Here is a 17617-nt window from a genome sequence, read left to right as displayed (position 1 = left end):
ATGGTTAAGAACAGACTTCAGAATAAGATGTATCAAAGGTGGTGATGGAAGCAAATCACATCTTAAACCTTTGGTTTTAAGACTAGTTTTATCTCAGGTTTGCTAACTTCTTAGAGCTGTTTCTTTCTCTGTCTAGTATAGAGTTAATCTCTACCTCATGGGATTGTTAGGATTAAACAAGAAGACATTATGTACTTCAAAGTACAGTACTGGTATAAAGTAACACTTATTCATTACAATAATTAGTGGAGTGGATAGAGCTTGTACATGAAATATGTAACCCTATGTAGTCCTTTTTATTATGTAGCAACATGAAAAGTGATTTTTTTTTTCAATTTAAGTTTATTTTAACATTTGTACATGGTATTATAAATGACAGCTACTTTTATTTATAGTTTATTACAAATCCATTGAACAGTCTGGAATTTATGGAACCAGAGAGCAAGATCAAGAAAAATGGTTGGCTAGCAAAAATTAGGCGTAAGTAGAATGTTATTATTTACTTTAATGACTCATTTCCTTTGCTTTTTAGCTTTTTGAGTGTTTGGTCTCTTCTTTTTAAAGTTTTTCTTTTTCTTGATGATACTTCTCACATCTCTGTTGTGTATCCAGTCGTCACGTTCAGCCTCCCATCTAAGCTGTTTGAGACCTTTAGGAGAAGAAAGATGAGTTCACCATGCTGTGGACACTGGACTCCCACAGGGCTCCTGCCGGACAGCAGGACTTCAGGTCGCCCATGGCACGCAGCTCCCACCCACTAGGCAAACCCACCACCTGTTCATTGCTCTTCTACTTTTATTGTCTAAGATTAATATTTTATAAATAAAACGCTAAGGAAGGAAAACGAACAAATGCTCTGTAAAGATTTCCTTTCTCTTGAGTACTTTTACTTGTGAAAGAAAACTATTAATATCAGAAATAATTAAAGATATTTAAGCACATAAAGTTACGTTTAGCAAGCTTATACTATATACAAGTAGCATGCGCTGCACTATAAAACCCAATTTTTGTAGTATGTAGTATTTTTTGCTGTGGTCTAAATACTTTTTAACCTTGTATTATCCAGAGGGGGAGATATGAAAAAGCCATCCCTTCTAGATTGTAGGGAACACTAAAAAAGGTCCTCCAAAAATATCCATTTTCTAGTTCTAAGTGGAGGCTATTTTATTCCCCCACCTTTGTGGTACTGGGAATCAAATCCAGAGCCTCACAGCACACGAAGCAAACACTCTGCCACTAAACTACATCCCCAGACTACTGTACAAACCCCAACCGAAAATTCAAGTTACTTACTTGCGTTATCTTTGTTAGCCATGGCATTCATGCCAATGTTATCAAATCTGGATCCCATATTTTCATCCAACAAGTGGCCAAACTTAAAAACAAAGAAATGTATTTATTAGAAAACTTAACACAGAATGGCTACCTTCTTAAAGCAGTACATTAGGCTTACCTCTTCAGCAGATACAAATAGGCTGGAGTTGTTGAGGTTTCGTTTCTTTTTCTTTTTTGGTCCTAAAAAATATATGTTTTTATTATTCATTTCTAAATCCAGTGATTTTGGAAAAATACACTTTTCAACATGATTTTATTTAAAAATTCTATTTGGGTAAAAATACAGTTGCAGTCATCTGCTAGGAGAAATTCTGTAGTATCAGTAAGATTAAAATTCTAATGATGACATAGATGGGTTCTGGAACATTTAAAGCAAAACTTAAATTTAATTCAGCTATTTATTTATTGGATTATGAAAAAGATGGTTGAACATGTTTATTATGTTATCAAAGAAGTTGTATCATACTTTATTATCATAGTTTATTCCACTGGCTGAATTAATACGGCATTGTATGGATATACCAGATTCCATTTATCCATTCATCAGTTATTGGACATTTGGCTTGTGTCTCCTTTTTGGTATTTATTAATAATGCTGTTATGAACAATCAGGTACAAGTCTTTATGTAAACATGTCAGAGCCACTTTTGATAAAATAGTTTCTAAAGCATTCCATCTCAGTTTTTATTAATCTGAAATTTATGTTATATATAACTGTGAACACCCATATGTATAACATTGGGAAGTATTTTTTTTGTTGTTTTCATCCATCCTGTAGATATCTATCTGTATCTCAGTAAGAAAGCACTTCTTAGTTTCCTTAAGGATTGTTTACTCTTAATGATACTCAGTATCTGTAGATGTACAGTAATACCCAAAGGACCAATTAATTATTTTTTTTGTTTTTGGTACCAGGGATCGAACTCGGGACCTTGCACTTGCGAGGCAGGCGCCAGAATCACTAAGCTAAGTTCCCAACCCAGGACCAATTAAACCTGTATAAACCCCCTATTTTAACCAATTCTGTCAGGTGTCTTTTAACCAGTAGCCCAAAATGTTATCAATGAACATTTGAAATCTTCTTAGGGTAATACCTGAAATAAGCATTTACTATTCAAAACAAGGCTACTGAAGGAGAATCTTTTAATACCCAGTTCAGCAGGACTTGAACTGGCACAACATTTCTATACTGAGGGATTATCTTGAGGAAAACGGTTTTGTATTGAGCACGTTATTAAGTCATCTTATATCACAAGGGAAGACAAGATCTGGAAAGTAATGTGTTATAATTTAAATATTTACCAGTTAAATCATCTGGCTATTAGAGGATACTACTAGTAGCATTTTAAAGAGCTCATATAAATTCTGTGGATCTAAGTATCTGAGGAACTACTACCAATATGTAACTAAAATAATAAAAAATTATTTTTATTTAACTTTAAAGTCTACTTATATTCATTAATATTTACCAATAAGCAGAAGCTAGAAAGACTAGAAGTAAATAATGCAGTGCTTCCTACATTTTTATTAAAAACTTAAAACTATCACCTGATACATTTTCATTAGCATCTGACAAGTGTTATACTGTAAAGCACAGTACTATAAAAAAAGGTCAGAGAACAAATTAGCAGAAATAATTCAGATCTTCTAGTTATATATTTTGAGATTAGAATTGTTTTGGCAATATAAAAAATAAAGGAACACAGATTTTTATAAGGGTCAAATGACAAAGAATAACAATTGGTTGAGAAAAAGAAAGGCAACAAGAACGTTGAAAATTTAGGGTTTACATATAATTTGAATGCTTTAAACATGGATGAAGAGAGGCTCTAGATACATTTAAATGTGAGAGAGCATAGGAAGAGAAAAACAGATATATGGGAAATACTATAAAAACATCTTTAACAAAACAAAACGAAAAACCTAAATTATACCAGCAAATTAGAAAAGCTTATTTCTCTTGTTTTCACATGGACACTGCTTAGGTTTAAGAAAAAGTATATGAATTTTCTTACCTTCAAATGAACCAGCAAAGTCAAAATCGCCAGTACCTCTTCTTTTATTTCTCTTAGCACTGTCTTTGGAGTTGACTTCATCAAGTTCTGTTATCCAAGAAAAAAATGCTATGAAGTAATTGAAGAACAGAACTGGAAAATACTACTTCACAGTATGCTAAAATCTTTAGTCCCATGGCAACATACTGTAACACAGTTCCATGTGGATTTCATGATTCTGTAATTCCACTAGTACAGGCTTTGGGGATGGAGTGAGGATCAAGACCTACAAGTAACTGGTACAGTTCTGTATTTTGTGCAAGCACACAATTTACCAAATACCATTATTATTGAGACAAAATAATGCAAACTCCTTAAAAGAAGAACTTCTCCTGTGGCCCAGAATAAGTAGCAGGATACTGGGTAGGTTTGTGTACACTGGTGATTAGAAAACAGCCCAAAGATACAATTTTGGGTGCACTTTGCTAATTTATAACAAGATATAATGTGGCTGGGGATTTAGCTCAGTGGCACTGCACCTGCCTTGTAAGTGCAAGGTTATGAGTTTGATTCCTGGTACCAGAATAAATAAATAAATATAAAAGTCAAACACAAAACTGAGCCTATTTTAAAAAAAGACAGACAAAAACCTTTTCATAAAAACCTTAATTTCCAAGTAAGGCAAAAGGTCCCTTTTGTGTTTCTTGAGTATATGAGTATTAATATGAATACAGGGCCATATTAAAAACCTTTACTAGGAAAACTAGCCATAAGAGTAAGGAAAGAAGATACAGTTTGTGACTTAGTTTTAAAAACTGCTGACCTGGAATGCCTTCACTTTCATCATCTGATACATCCATGAATGTTCCTGCATCTTCATCAATTTCAGCAAATTCTTCATCCATACTTCCTAAAGAAACTTCTTCATCATCCAAGTTAGCAAATTCATCATCACTACCCTCTGAATCTTCATCTTCACAGTTATCCTTAGCTCTTTTTGTTTTCTTTTTCACATTGCTGGAAAAAACCCAAAACTTGTAAAAGAGGGCTATATTTTGATGACTAACAGAGTAGTTGGCTGTTAAATGACTTAAAATGAGAATTAAGACTGCTCAAAGTATAATAATACGCATTATAAAAGTCAAAATTAGAAGTTCTATACTCATACTACCCAGAGTTGGCTGAATACATTTTCCCTGTACTTTTGAGGTATACTGTTCTAAGAGAACAATTTCAGAAATGCTCGGAAAACAGTAAAGCGATTAAAGAAGAGTATATTACCTTACAAAATCAAGATCATCCGTTCCACCAGTGTAATAGTTATCATCTTCAAATGTGTCTGCCAGAGAGTATGCACATTGTGAGATAGAGCAGAGAATAACAAGGTCAGTGTGTTGCAATTGGGCTGACTATGCTCACAGTCACAATTCTGTTTACAACAAGGATCAAAATGATATAAATATGACTACTGCTGCTGTGTCTCATAAATGTATATAAGCCTGTGAAATACCGATTTTCATGAAATCTCTAAAGTGACTTCCAGCTAATTCCAAATTCTTTCCAGTTTTTTTTAAATGGAAAAAGACAAATAACATTTAGTAATTATATTTCTTTTTACTGTAGAACTACAGTATTTAAGCACTCATTACTTTTTTTTTTTTTTTTGGTACCAGGGATCGAACTTGGGACCTTGCACTTTTGAGGCAAGCAGCAGAACCACTGAGCTAAATCCCTGGCCCTCTATTATGATTTTTATAATATACATAGCTAGTGATTTTAAAAAACTAAACTCAATTATAATAGATTACAAACTGAGAGTCAACAAAAGAAAATTACCAATCATCTTTTCAAATTCCTCATCATCCACATCTTCTATACTTTCTTCATCTGCATTCCGTTTTTGTTTCTCTTTTATAATAGCAGCTTTTTTATAATACCTAAAATAAATGTCATATATTTGATAATTTTATGAAAGGCCGAAGCTTATTATAATCAAATAAAGCACCTATGACCAGTGACAAACCACAATTATAAAAGCGTGTTATAAACTGGTCATAAACCACTGGTCATAAAAGTGTGTTATAAACTGGGTGTAGTGGTTCACGCCTATAATCCCAGCACTATGGGAAGGTAAAGCAGAAGGGTCACAAGTTGGAGTCCAGGCTGGGCAATTCGGTGAGAGCCTGTGTCAAAATAAAAAAGGAAGCCGGGCGTGGCGGTGCACCCCTGGAATTCCAGCACTTGGGAGGCCAAGGCAGGACTGATACAAGTTCAAGGCCAGCCTGGACTATGTAGAGTTCAAGGTCAGCCTGATCTACATAGCGAGACCATATCTCAACCTCTCACCCCCCAAAAAGGGCTGGAGATGTAGCACAGTGTGAAGGCCCTGGGTCCAGTCCCAAGTAACACAAACAGACACGGCTTATTATACATATTCAACTGGATATAAATGAGTAAAATAGCTTTGAACCCAATGAGAGCTATAAACATTTGAAATGTGAAGTGCAATAAATTTCAAAGATCTGAGTTGCTTGCAAACTAGTACTTCATAAAACTACCCAAACTCATGTTAATGGACATGGCACAGTAGTGGGTGGGTGTGTGATACAGCCTTTGCCTAGCGTGCACGGGGTCCTTGTGGGTTTGATACCCAGCACTGCAAGAAAAAATTGTAACAGTAACACAAAGCCTAAGGCATAGTAAAAGGGCATTTAGGGTTCAACACTAATGATTTGAAGTATTAAGAATACTGTAGTTCTAAATGACTTCAATCCATTGAATAATTTATCAGTTAGCCCGACAGTAAAACTTAGCATTTTTCCTGATGGCATCATATCCCCAAAGTATTCACACTAAATATTTTTAGAAAGATCACCAAATTACACCTGGAGCCAATCTGGTAAAATTACTATAAGCATTAACAATAATACTAGTAGTGTTAGAACTTCTTTCTGTAGTAGCACAATGAATTGTCCTAATTCTGCTGTGCCATAGTCTGGGCAAATTACTCCAGTTATCATCCCATTAAACATATAGGTTTTACACCTATAAAAAGTACTATATTAGAAAGGTATGCAGATTAAATGCACAAAGGTTTGTAAACCAAAATTTATATGCTAAATGATTAAAATTCCCAAACCGTCTTTTGTTTCACTGAGATATCTAAAGATGAGCAACATGAGTGACTTAAATTTCCTCCAGAAAAACAGGTATGGACATATCTCCTCTGGTCTTTTAAAAGTATGCCACTGTTAATGAAGCATTTTATGGATTCTAAGAATTTAAACAGTTCTCCCAAATGAAACTATGTTATGTATATTACCTATGGAAAAACACTTCATCCACTGGTATCTGGCTTTCTTCTTTTGCAAGAAACTCCTTGCTATTAACTACAAAATAAATCAATGCATTTTAATTTATTACAGTAATCCACTTTATGCTCAAATTCTTAAGCTAAATAAAGCATATCTGCAATTGTAAAATCTTAAAATGTAAGGAAGGTGGACAGGAGGAGCTTGTAGTGGAGAGTTCCTGGAAAAGTCTGTGTGAAGACTCAACACTTGAAACTAATGATTGGCTACAGAGAGAAGTAGGCAGTGTGTTGCCCAGTCACAGTGAAAGGACAGAGTTCCTTCATCACCCTTCAAATTGCATCCAGGATCCAGATTTCAAGAGAAATAAAAAATTCAGAGTTCTCCTAATGAATAATCACTTTAAATTTGCCATTTTTTACAAAACTTCTGTAACTGGGGGTTGGGTGGGGAAGAAGGGTTGAAGGGAGGAGTTGGAATAAAAGAATTAAGCTATATTATATACAAGTACAAATTCCTTATGATGAATGTAATCATTACGTATGGCAAACATGTACAAATAAAAAACCAGAAATGACAAGAATATTAGTGCTGGGTGTGGTGGCACATGCCTGTAATCACAACACTCAGGAGGCTGAGGCCAGGAGGCCAGGAGGCTGAGGCAGGGCTGCTGTGAATTCGAGGCCAGCCTGGACCACATAAGTGAGTTCAAGGCCAGCCTGAACTACATAGCGAAACCTGGTCTCAAGAAACAAAAAACAAAAAAGAATATTAGCTTTCCCTTGATTAGAAGGAGGTTTGGCTTGTAATTATAACTCCAAATATCTTCTAAACTTTGAGAAAGCTCTTTCACATCTTTGGATGTCTGTGAAGTCAGTTAGTTGTATATGAAACAATTTAGTCTAATTTAACCCTAATCTCTGAAAAAAAGGGAAGTAGGATTTGGTATGCAAAGTCTCCTGTGAATAGAAAAACAGAATCAGATCCAGAAGATGAGTACTAAATGTAGAACTAAATCAGCTAATTTTGAAATGATGCCCCATGGGCTGGGGATGGAGCTCAGTGGTAGAGCACTTGCTCGGCTTGTACAAGGTTATATTTGAACTCCAGGACTGCAAATAAATAAAAAATAAGTCTTTGTGACAGAGCCAGCTGTGTATTTTTCATCCTAATTAGCCCATGTTAGAGAGCTGGAAAATAAGAAGTACATATGTAGAGATTATTAATGGAAATACAGATGATACAAGAATGACAAGATGGTGATGGTGCTGAAGCTGGGTAATTGTTACAGGAGGGTTCGTTAGATCATTTTGGTTATCTACACTGGATATACTTGAAATTTTCTCATAAAGTAAAGAATTAATACAATGCGTGTTTTATTGTCTTGTGCTTTTTGGTTTCAAGCGTTCAAGTTTTATATTTACCAGCAAGACTGCGGATATCCTTTATAAAATGTTTCCATTTCGGCTGCATCACAACACTGTCGGTATTTTCTGAAATGTAAAATCATGACAGTTTAAAACCTAGTAATATGCTCAAATTATTTACTAAAAATCAAAAGTGAAAATGACTTCCTGAAATAGAAGCATACCTTTGCCTTTATGTGGCTTTGGATTTCGGTATACAAATCGATCCAAGAATCTCATTAGTGTGAAATCCTGCAGTGGGTCCCCTGAATACTGAATATAATTTCCCTGAGAAGTGGGGAGAGGAGGATGTAAGAACTTAATTAAAAAAAAAATAAGGGCCAGGGATTTAACTCAGTGGCACCACATCTGCCTCATAAGCACAAGGTCCTGAGTTTGATCCTCAGTACTAAAACAAACAAACAAAATAAACCCCATATATACGAATCTATATAAGGAGAAAAAAGGAAAAAGCAGAGCTTGTATACTACATTGCATCAAAGGCACAAGTAAGTAATAACTAACCCTTTAAATATCCTTCTTGTGATTTTATAGTAGAAAATACTGTTAGACAGGAACCAAACCCTGAAGTGACAAAACATTGCAAATGGGAAGGGGAGGGGACTTTCTCCAGAAGGGGCAGAATTAGTAAATAATTGCTGTGGTATGTTTTTATTCATCTTGGGAAGTGGGAAGAATTATTTGCTATTCTGTATTAAACAAATCATTCCTTCTTTACAAGGGCAGTAAAATCTATATGATTCTATCCACATAGACAAAACACTTTATGACCCATTTTCATTATCAAAAACTATACTAATTTTTTTTACTTATTATCTTTTGAATATTTTAGACTCACCTGAAGGATAGTCTTTGCAAAAAGGGCTACAGAGGGATGAAAATGCTCAGATAGCTAAAAGAGAAGTATGAATAATGTCAGTATTTCTAAGATCCACTCTCACTACATATAGCTTATTTTAAAAAGTTTCAAAGAATTGAAACTTAAGCCAATACATCAGAAAAGTGATTCTCAAAGAATATGGTCTCAGGAACATTTTATACACTTACAAATCAAGGATTACAAAAGCTTATCATGGGTTATGTTGACTGATATTTATTAGAAGTTAAAACAAAAGAATTTAAGATATTACAGTTCATTTAAAATAAATCCATTACAGGAGCTGGGGATTTAGCTCAGTGGTGCAGCTGCCTGTCTCGCAAGTGCAAGGTCCTGGGTTTGATCTGTGGTAACAACAACGACAAAAAATCCATTGCCTATTAATGTAGTATTTCTGAAAAAATAAATGGCTACGGCAAGAAGAGTAACATTAGTTTACAAGTTTGCAAATCACTTTAATGTCTGGCTTAACAGAAGACAGTGGATTCTTCTTATCAACTTTTGTATGCCATGTTATTTAGTTCAAACATATGAAGAAAATCTGGCCTCACACAGATATGTTGTTGGAAAAAGGATTTAAAAGTCTTTCACCCAAGTTTGGACTTTCTTTGATGCTACACCAAAACCGAACATTAGCTACTTTTTTTGTTCTTTTTGGGTACCAGGGATCGAACTCAGGTCCTTGAGCCTGTGAGGCAGGTGGTGGCACAACCACTGAGCTAAATCACCGGCCTGGAACATTAGTTATAATACTGAACCTGAAACTATGTTCAATTGGCTTTTGCCATTTGTTACTTAGAATTAATTTCTTTACTTTGAATGTATCTTTTATCCACATATGAATTAGCCGCTTGAAAAGTACTGAGTTATGCATTTCCTTCTAATGCGCACCATTTATTACAAAGAGCACACTGTTAGTGCCACCACTGATTTAGTCCGAAAAACACTTGCATATTAATCTCAACTATGCAAGAGGTTGAGGCAGGAAGAATACAAGTTCAAAGCCAGCTTGAGCAACTTAGTGAAAGACTGTCTGAAGAGCACACCTTTGACACCCAGTTGCTACATATCGAGATAGTGTTGAAGCTCAATGCAGTTGTTACATGGCTTCTACCATTTTGATATTTGCTTGAAGCAACAGGACCAATTCATTCATTTTCAAGCACCTGTCTCCCACATATCTGAGTTCAAGTAACCAGTCTATCTCAGTCATTCTTTTCTGGAAAAGGTGCTAGATGAATTTGGAACAGCGACGCAAGCATTATTCCTTGAGACCAGAGACAACGCTCATCCTTAGGTACACAGATTAGGTATATTAGCACATGGAATATCAAAAAGGTATGTGCTTTAAGCTCAAGACAATAAAATCAATAATTTCCTGCTTTATCATTCTGAAGTGATACTGGCTTCTCCACAAGTATGTGGCCGTGCAGAACACAATGGTTATGAGTGCAGCCTGCTGTCACCGTCTTATTTGTGCTAGGGCAACAGGACAATTACCCTTCACTTCTTTGATACCTTCAATGCTACTGTGGACACAATGACAAAGACAACATCTTCGGATCACTACAAAAGTAGCCGTGACCTTGTGCGAGACTCACTGATAAGATGTCAGACACCTTAAAAGGTCTTTGGCCACACTTTGAGAACGGCTGCATAGGAAGATACTGGCTTTACAAAGAACTCTCAGGAAGGCTATTAGAAATATGAATGTAATTTAAAAAGTAACTTTATTGGCAAAAATTCTACCATCGCAAAACTCTGCAGATACCTAATATACAAAAGCAAGTTTACCTATTTTAGAGAGCTATTATATGCAATAATCTGCCTACAAAAAGCAGTACTTCTTTATAAAATAAGACAGGCACAACATCCTTATTTCACATGCACATCAGTTAAAATTTTCTACAGTGAACACCACACAGAGTACCCTCTCAAATGTGGAAATGTAATGTTTATGTTGACTCTTGTATCTATCATTTACAAGAAAAATGAACACTTAAAGGTGTTAAATATATAAGGGCAAGAATATATAGCACAAATGAATTAAAGGATAATCTGAAATTAGTTTACCTTTTTGAGTTCCCAAAGACTTGTATTTTCAGCTCCACAGAACAAAGGGTTTCTACTGAGTGGATCATAAGTATTTAACTGTTTGACACCTAAGAACAACAACAAAAAAATGCTTTATTCCTAGCCCAAGAGGCCACAAAAATGACCATTAAATGTTCTCACAGATGCAATCTTTAACTTTCCTAGCCAGGCACCCTAGATTAAAAACTCCAAGCCTCTTCAAGAATTACCCTTGGTATTTAAGCTGATATTTGTTCTTGAATAAACCAGGCAACACGTTTATCCCACTAAACCCATTCAACACTTCTTTCTAAATAGAAAAAAAAGTGCTAAAAAATAGGTCATAAATGTTAAGATGGAAATAACTTGAAGATAGAACAGGTGTAGTCTTCTGGAGCTGCAGAGTGCTCCAAGTATTTGTCATTAAAGCATATGCAGAAGTAATTCTTACTTGGAGCAGATTTACAAATCTTCATGTATTCAGAAACTCAGAAATAAATTTAAAACAAGATTTTCACAACATTGCTATGAACCGTCTCAATGTACATGCTTGTCATCCTTTTAAAGGATTATTCTTAGTTTAATTATCAGGATAATTGATCCAATTCCTACAAAAACTTTCCTGGTTACTACAGGAGTTCTTTTGTACTTCACTGACAAATTCACATTTGGAGATGGATTAACCTGACCATGAGTCCCACAGCAGGGCTGAAGAAATGGGTCTGGTTCCACATTTCCTGATCCTCAAAGGTCACTGTTCTTTTTTCCACAGCCTCAAGTGAAGAGGCTGCATTTCTAAGCTTTCTTTTCTAATGTCCTATTAAGAGCTAATTCAGTTTGTGTGAATGGAAAAATCTCAGGGTTTCTATCTCACAGAACATTTTCTATCTTAAAACACTGCTTTGAGAAACTATAAAGATTAAATATGATGATCAAACAAAACAACCAAAAGGTTCATACAGTTCACAATATTTGACCAAATTCTGCTCAGAAGTCATAGTTGTGCAGAACACAATTGTGTATCTTTATGTCTTCAATGTTTGAAGCCAAGAAACTAACACTGGATTAAAGGTGTAAACTTGTAACTGAAGAAATGAGTTGTACTGTGTAGCTACCATGTCCATGGTTTTTTCACACCTGTATTTGTTTTAATCTCTAAGATTTATTTAAAAATGTGGCATTTTCTAAATGAAGATAATGGTGACTTGCTGTTTTAAAAATTTACTTCTATGGCTAGAGATGTCCCTCAGTGATGAAGCACTTTCCTGGTTACGTTCAAAGCCCTGGATTTGATATCTATCTAGCATTTCTGGAAAAGAGTAATTTCTGTAAAAGTCAAAGAGGAAACTAATTCTCTGATTTAAAAATGCAAGAGAATAATTTAAAGACTAAAAACATCTCACCTAGGGCTGGAGATTTAGCTCAGGGGTTCTGGCGCCTGCTTTGCAAGCACAAGGAGTTCAATCCCCGGTACCAAAAAAACCCAACAAAACTCACCTCTCAAATTATCCACGTGTACCCAGGAAGCAGTCTTTGGGTTTTTGGTTTTTGTGTCAGACCCAGTTTCCTCTGTCTCAACTTTTCCCACTGTATCTATTTCTGTTTCTTTGTCTGCATCAGTGAATTCTTCTGTGTCCTCATCATCTCCTATGTCAACAAATTTTTCTTCATCGTCAGTCTCCTAACGAAAAAATGGTTTAATAATTTAATGTTCATCAAGTGAAGGTTGCAATGAAGTCTGTATTCAATTATGTGATTTGCTACATCCCCAGCCCTTTGAATTTTATTTTTATTTTGAGACAGGGTCTCACTAAGCTGCCCAGGGTGGGCTTGAACTTTTGTGATCTTCTCGCCTCAGCCTCTGAAAGTGCTGGGATTACAGCACGTACCACCATACCTGGCTCCAAAGTTAAGTTTTGAGCCAAGAGACTCTGAGACTCTGGAGCTTTATTACTTGAAAGTACTCAGTCCTCAATAAATAGCTGATGTGTTGTAAATAACCCAATTAGGCAGGTGCAATTATTTTCATTTTATGAATGAGCAAACAGGACCTATAATCTTCCCTCAGTATTTTATGTAATTAGTCTTTCATGTAGTATAGTGGTAGAGGGCAAGTAACCTGCCCACATAGTTAAGTGTACATCTGGCACTAAAATTCAGGGCCATCTCCATCTGACTCTAGAGCTCAGACTGTAATACGCTCCAGAGAACTGAGTTCCTGCCGCTGAAACAAAGAAAAAACTAAACCAACTAATACATTTTATCACCCATTCAATTTAAATAGTAGTTTGAAAATATACCACATGATCATCTAGTTGACTTCTTAAATCTGGTTTTGCTTTAAGGATCTCAGACACAAGATACAGAGCTCCACATATGAATGGCGGCATCTGTGCACAAGTAATTTCAAGCAACCTCTTCACAAAAGCTTTCACGCGGCGCAAGACGATGTCTGCTTTCAGAGATTTGTAGACAAGGTTAAGAAACATAGCTTGCTTGGAACACATCATCAACCCTGGATCCAACATCTTTCTGTCAAATAAAATTAAGATCAAATACTTGTTTATAGAAATATCTCGATAACCAATAGTCTCAAGTATTTACAACATTGTTCAAAATATCATGCCTCAATGGGTGAGTTGTAGGATAGCTGCTCAGTACAGTAAGCAAAGTCTTCTACGTGCCTTTAAGGGTGGGACTCCACCGTGCATAGCCTGAGCACATGAAGAATGTGGAGAATGAGCAGAAGGAGCAGCATATGTAAGCACTCAAAAAATACTTGCTGAAGCTAATGCTGTGGCACCCGCCCAGAATCCCAGCCCTCTGAGAGGCTCAGGCATGAGGATTACAAGTTTGAGCCATCCTGGGCAATTTACTGAGACCCTGTCTCCAAATAAAAACCAAACAGGGCTGGGGATATAGCTCACCGTGAAGGCTCTGAATTTAATCCACAGTACTGGAAAGAAAACAAAACAAACAAAAAAAGTCCCCTCAAAACAAGACCTCACAGAACAAATTACTGGACAGGAGAGAGGAGACAGAGCTGAGGATAAGGGGGAGAAGGAAAGTTCAATCATACTAGTGGCTTATTTCCTTACCGTCCCAAGATTTAAGAGAAATGTAGCAAAACGTTAATTTTAAAGCAAGTGGTAGTATGAAACTTACTCAAAGTTGGGGAGAAGCAAGCTGCCGAGCAAGGCCTAAAGTCCAGTTCTGAGTCCTCCTCTTGCCCAGCAGCAGGGCATGTGCTATACTAGATCCAGTTATTACCCACACTTGCAGAGCGGAACGCTATGTACTCACCTGTATAATGCTGAATAATATCGATCCGATATCGTCTGCTGAGAATTCATTACTTGGAAAAGCAACATCAAAGCCTGAACACTAGTATTAAAATTTACAAGATGCAACACTTTGAACAACGTGTCCACCTGCTCCCTCACTTTGTCATCCCCACTCTGGGAGTAAGGGTATGCCCTGTTCACACCTGTTAAAAGGGCACTAAGCATTTTGGACTCAATATCTTTTTTCTTGACACAAGTCCGGAAAAAACAAAAATAGATAGTTATTAATTTGTTAGCCAATTCACTTTCTTCATGGGAAAGGGCTATTTGATTTAAAAAGCAAATTGAATAATATTGAGCCTTGGGGCTGATATTTGAGCGAAAGAGGAGCCTTTCTATTTCGCCACACACAACTCCTTTCATATTTGGATGTTTACAAAGTAATGTCTCTAAGAGATGGGACGCTTTTGTGGCTATTCTGTTCTGAGGATCTCCCAGTTTATTTACCACTTGTACAAGAAGGGCCTTTTCTTCTTCCGGCTTGTTACAGAGTAGCTCATGAGCTGCTGTGAGGGCCCGAATTTTACTGGCTGCCAAAGAATCCTGACTTAAAGTTTCTAAGATCTGCACAAATTCAGCTACTAAGTGTTTCAGCTGGTGTTCAAAATACCATAATATTAGCCTTCTATCTCTCGAGTCCTTGTTGCCACTGGACAACTGTTCCAGTTTGTTGAAAGGATGCTGGCTGAAAACTCGCAGTTTCCGATTATCTGGTAAAAGGTCTGTAATGAGCAACTCTTTGAAAGTATCCAAAGCCATGAAGCACTGCTGCTTGCTGCCCTTCTTTTTAACAAGGTTCAGGAGTGTTTCTACAAATTGGAGTGTGTGAACAGCATCATCTTGGATAAGAAGAATCATGGCTGCCATCCTGTCACCTAGCGTCCCTGATGATACAATTGCCTTCATCCATGCAGAAGAGGCTCCCTTTTGTTTATTTGTTTTATTTTTGAATAAGTTGATTTCACATTCATACAGCTTCTGAGCCAGGGTTTTGTACTTACACACAATATCCTGAGGCTGGGGTTCCAAACAATATTCATTGCTATACTCCAGATCATACCATTTGCCTCCAGCCTTGAGCAACAAAGTCTCTCTCTCAAAAAATTCAAAGACATCCTGTTGTTTATCTTTCTTTACTTTTGGTATGGCACTGCTATTTTTCCCAGAATGTTTTTCTGGCATATCCTTATTTTTCACCTTATTGACCGACATCCTCACACTTTCTGCTGCGTTTTGCTGTTTATTTTCTATTTTAGATACTTTTGCTTCTTTTTCGCTGGTATTTTCTTTTTTAGCTGGTTCATCTTCCTCAATGAAAGATTCTGCATATTTGGCTAAGCTGAGGCTTTGAATAAATGCTTTCAGTTCACCTTCTTGAAGGTCATCAATTGTTCCTTTTTTGCCTCCATCCAACACTTCCTCATTCTCATCCAAAGCAGCCAGCATAAGGTAATCTTGCTATATGAAAACATTAAATAGGTTAAATGTAAACATTAAGCAGGTTAAAAGTAAATTACAAATATAACATTTTAGTTAAAACTTCATCTTTGAACTCGGAGGAACTGAATTATTATGATATTACCTGGCCTATTACTCTATACCAAATCAACATTTGATGACTAAAAGATTTAAACATGAAAAGTAAAACCATGAAAAAGAAATGCAACACAAGCAAAAAATTTTTTCAGAATAGGGAAAACCTTTTCCAATTTCACAGAAAACCCAGAGACCACGAAGGACAGGATCAGTAAATTTAGCATTCTCTCAAACACAAAACAGAAAAATCAAGGCAATAAACTACATTACTCAAAATAGCAGGACAGTGGCTAAAACGTAAGTAGCCGCAATACATGGCTAAGTAGCTAAGTCAGATGCAATGATTTATGCAGTTATGAAACAATTTTATACACCGGAAGGATTTCTAAAGCAAGAAAGATGTAAAATATATGATCCCGATTGTGTAAAAAAAAAACCACATGTATATATTTCAAGTGTATATGTATGTGCAAGGTGAGGTACAGAACATCCCTGAAAAATAGAAAACACACTTGTAAATATAACTGCTTCCCCTAGAAGGGAAACTGCATGGCAGAAGATAAAAGTGGGAAATATTTTTCATGTATCCCACACTTCCAATAACCTTTTAAAGCTTGCTGAGGTTGTTAAAGCTTGTTCCTATGTATTTTCTACTCAAAACGTAAATATAACCCAAGTACAGAGCAAACTGAATGTGCCTGTGTAGGGTGCATTTCTACTGCTCTAATTCCCACAAAGTCTGGGCTCAAAAGACTATTTCTAAAAATAGCCGAAATCTAGTCACATATTTGCCTAAAATCTTCCAGTGGTTCTGCATTAAGCAGAAGCATGAACCTCATTTCTTATTCTTCCCTTCACTGTGCCTCAACTACAATGGGATCTCTGCTGTTTACGGTACAATTCCGTCTACTTTGCAATTGCTGTTTTCGGACTGGATCAGCCACCGCTCACACCCCTCCTACGGGTTTTTGCTCAAATGCGTTCTCAGTGTTGCGTTCCCTGATCACGTCATCGAAACTGTAACGACCTTCCTGACTTTATCCTTCTTTTTCGTCTCCCTACTACTACTTGGCACCTAAAAAGTCTGTTTACTGTTTCTCTCAGGATGTTCAGTCCATGAAAGAGCGCTTCGGGAACATAGTGAGCATGATCAAATGCCCAGTGAGAACAGAAATTAATTTTCAACATCGCTGGCATTCAAAACATTGGAGCCACGAGGTCAGGACCAAGAAATCAGTTTTCCCCAACCTGATGGAGTGATGGTTACACCACGTCAATAAAATGAGAAGATCGCCTACATCCCAAAGAAGGCCACAGCATAAAATGTTCAGTACTAACTTCTCCTTTTGCAAAGAGCAGAGCAAAAAGTGCGGCAAGCGCTGCGAGCATATTCCGAGGCTAGGCTGTGGGGCCGGGACGATCATCCCCGCCGCGGGAGGGGCGCGCCACCTGCCAGGATCACTCCGGCACCTCGCGCTAGTTCCCCTTCCCTGAGGAGTCTGTGGCCGTTACCTTGGTGCCTCCAAGCCGTAACACTTCCTCCAGGGAGAAGCCATTCTCGGCTTCACCGTTATCATTCTCGTCTTCCTCATCTGAATCTTCTAGCACCTCTCTTCGGGGCCAGGGCCGCTTGGCGTGGAACTCCAAAGGTTCCTTGGCGGCCGCCATAGCTCGCAAAGCACGCGCACAGATCGCCGCTCACTTCCGCTTGGAGAGTGAC

General features: G+C 36.8%; 2 protein-coding genes across 7 annotated transcripts in view; one reads left to right on the top strand and one right to left on the bottom strand.

Annotated features, from left to right (window-relative positions):
• The window catches only part of Cebpzos (CEBPZ opposite strand), a 69273-nt gene extending 55700 nt beyond the window's left edge, over nt 1-13573 (top strand). For 2 of the 6 annotated variants that reach the window (XM_087216140.1, XM_013070177.3), the window contains 2 exons: nt 396-480; nt 613-2771. In XM_087216140.1, the coding sequence (XP_087072266.1) occupies nt 396-478 (83 nt within the window). In that variant the 3' untranslated portion in view covers nt 479-480; nt 613-2771. Of the gene's footprint in view, nt 1-395; nt 2772-13362 lie in introns of those variants that run through there. The other 4 variants (XM_087216141.1, XM_021253737.2, XM_087216143.1 and 1 more) reach the window with 3 other exon arrangements.
• On the bottom strand, nt 486-17614 carry Cebpz (CCAAT enhancer binding protein zeta). Its single transcript, XM_004839298.4, has 16 exons — nt 17410-17614; nt 14321-15819; nt 13318-13549; nt 12515-12698; nt 11018-11106; nt 8906-8959; nt 8232-8334; nt 8065-8133; nt 6652-6718; nt 5166-5266; nt 4611-4668; nt 4153-4346; nt 3351-3437; nt 1454-1515; nt 1294-1375; nt 486-649 (listed from the first exon to the last, which is right to left on the bottom strand). Exons 1-16 carry the CDS (start codon nt 17563-17565, stop codon nt 513-515), a joined length of 3174 nt encoding a protein of 1057 aa, XP_004839355.2. The 5' UTR covers nt 17566-17614; the 3' UTR covers nt 486-512.
• Nucleotides 17615-17617: the final 3 nt, after the last annotated feature.

Source organism: Heterocephalus glaber, unplaced genomic scaffold (assembly GCF_053883595.1).
Source record: "Heterocephalus glaber isolate CG9 unplaced genomic scaffold, H.glaber_assembly_v1.0 deba00001457, whole genome shotgun sequence".
In the NCBI taxonomy this organism is placed as follows: Eukaryota; Metazoa; Chordata; class Mammalia; order Rodentia; family Bathyergidae; genus Heterocephalus; species Heterocephalus glaber.
The sequence above is the reverse complement of the archived record's forward strand: the minus strand, read 5'-3'. Positions and strand labels throughout refer to the sequence as shown.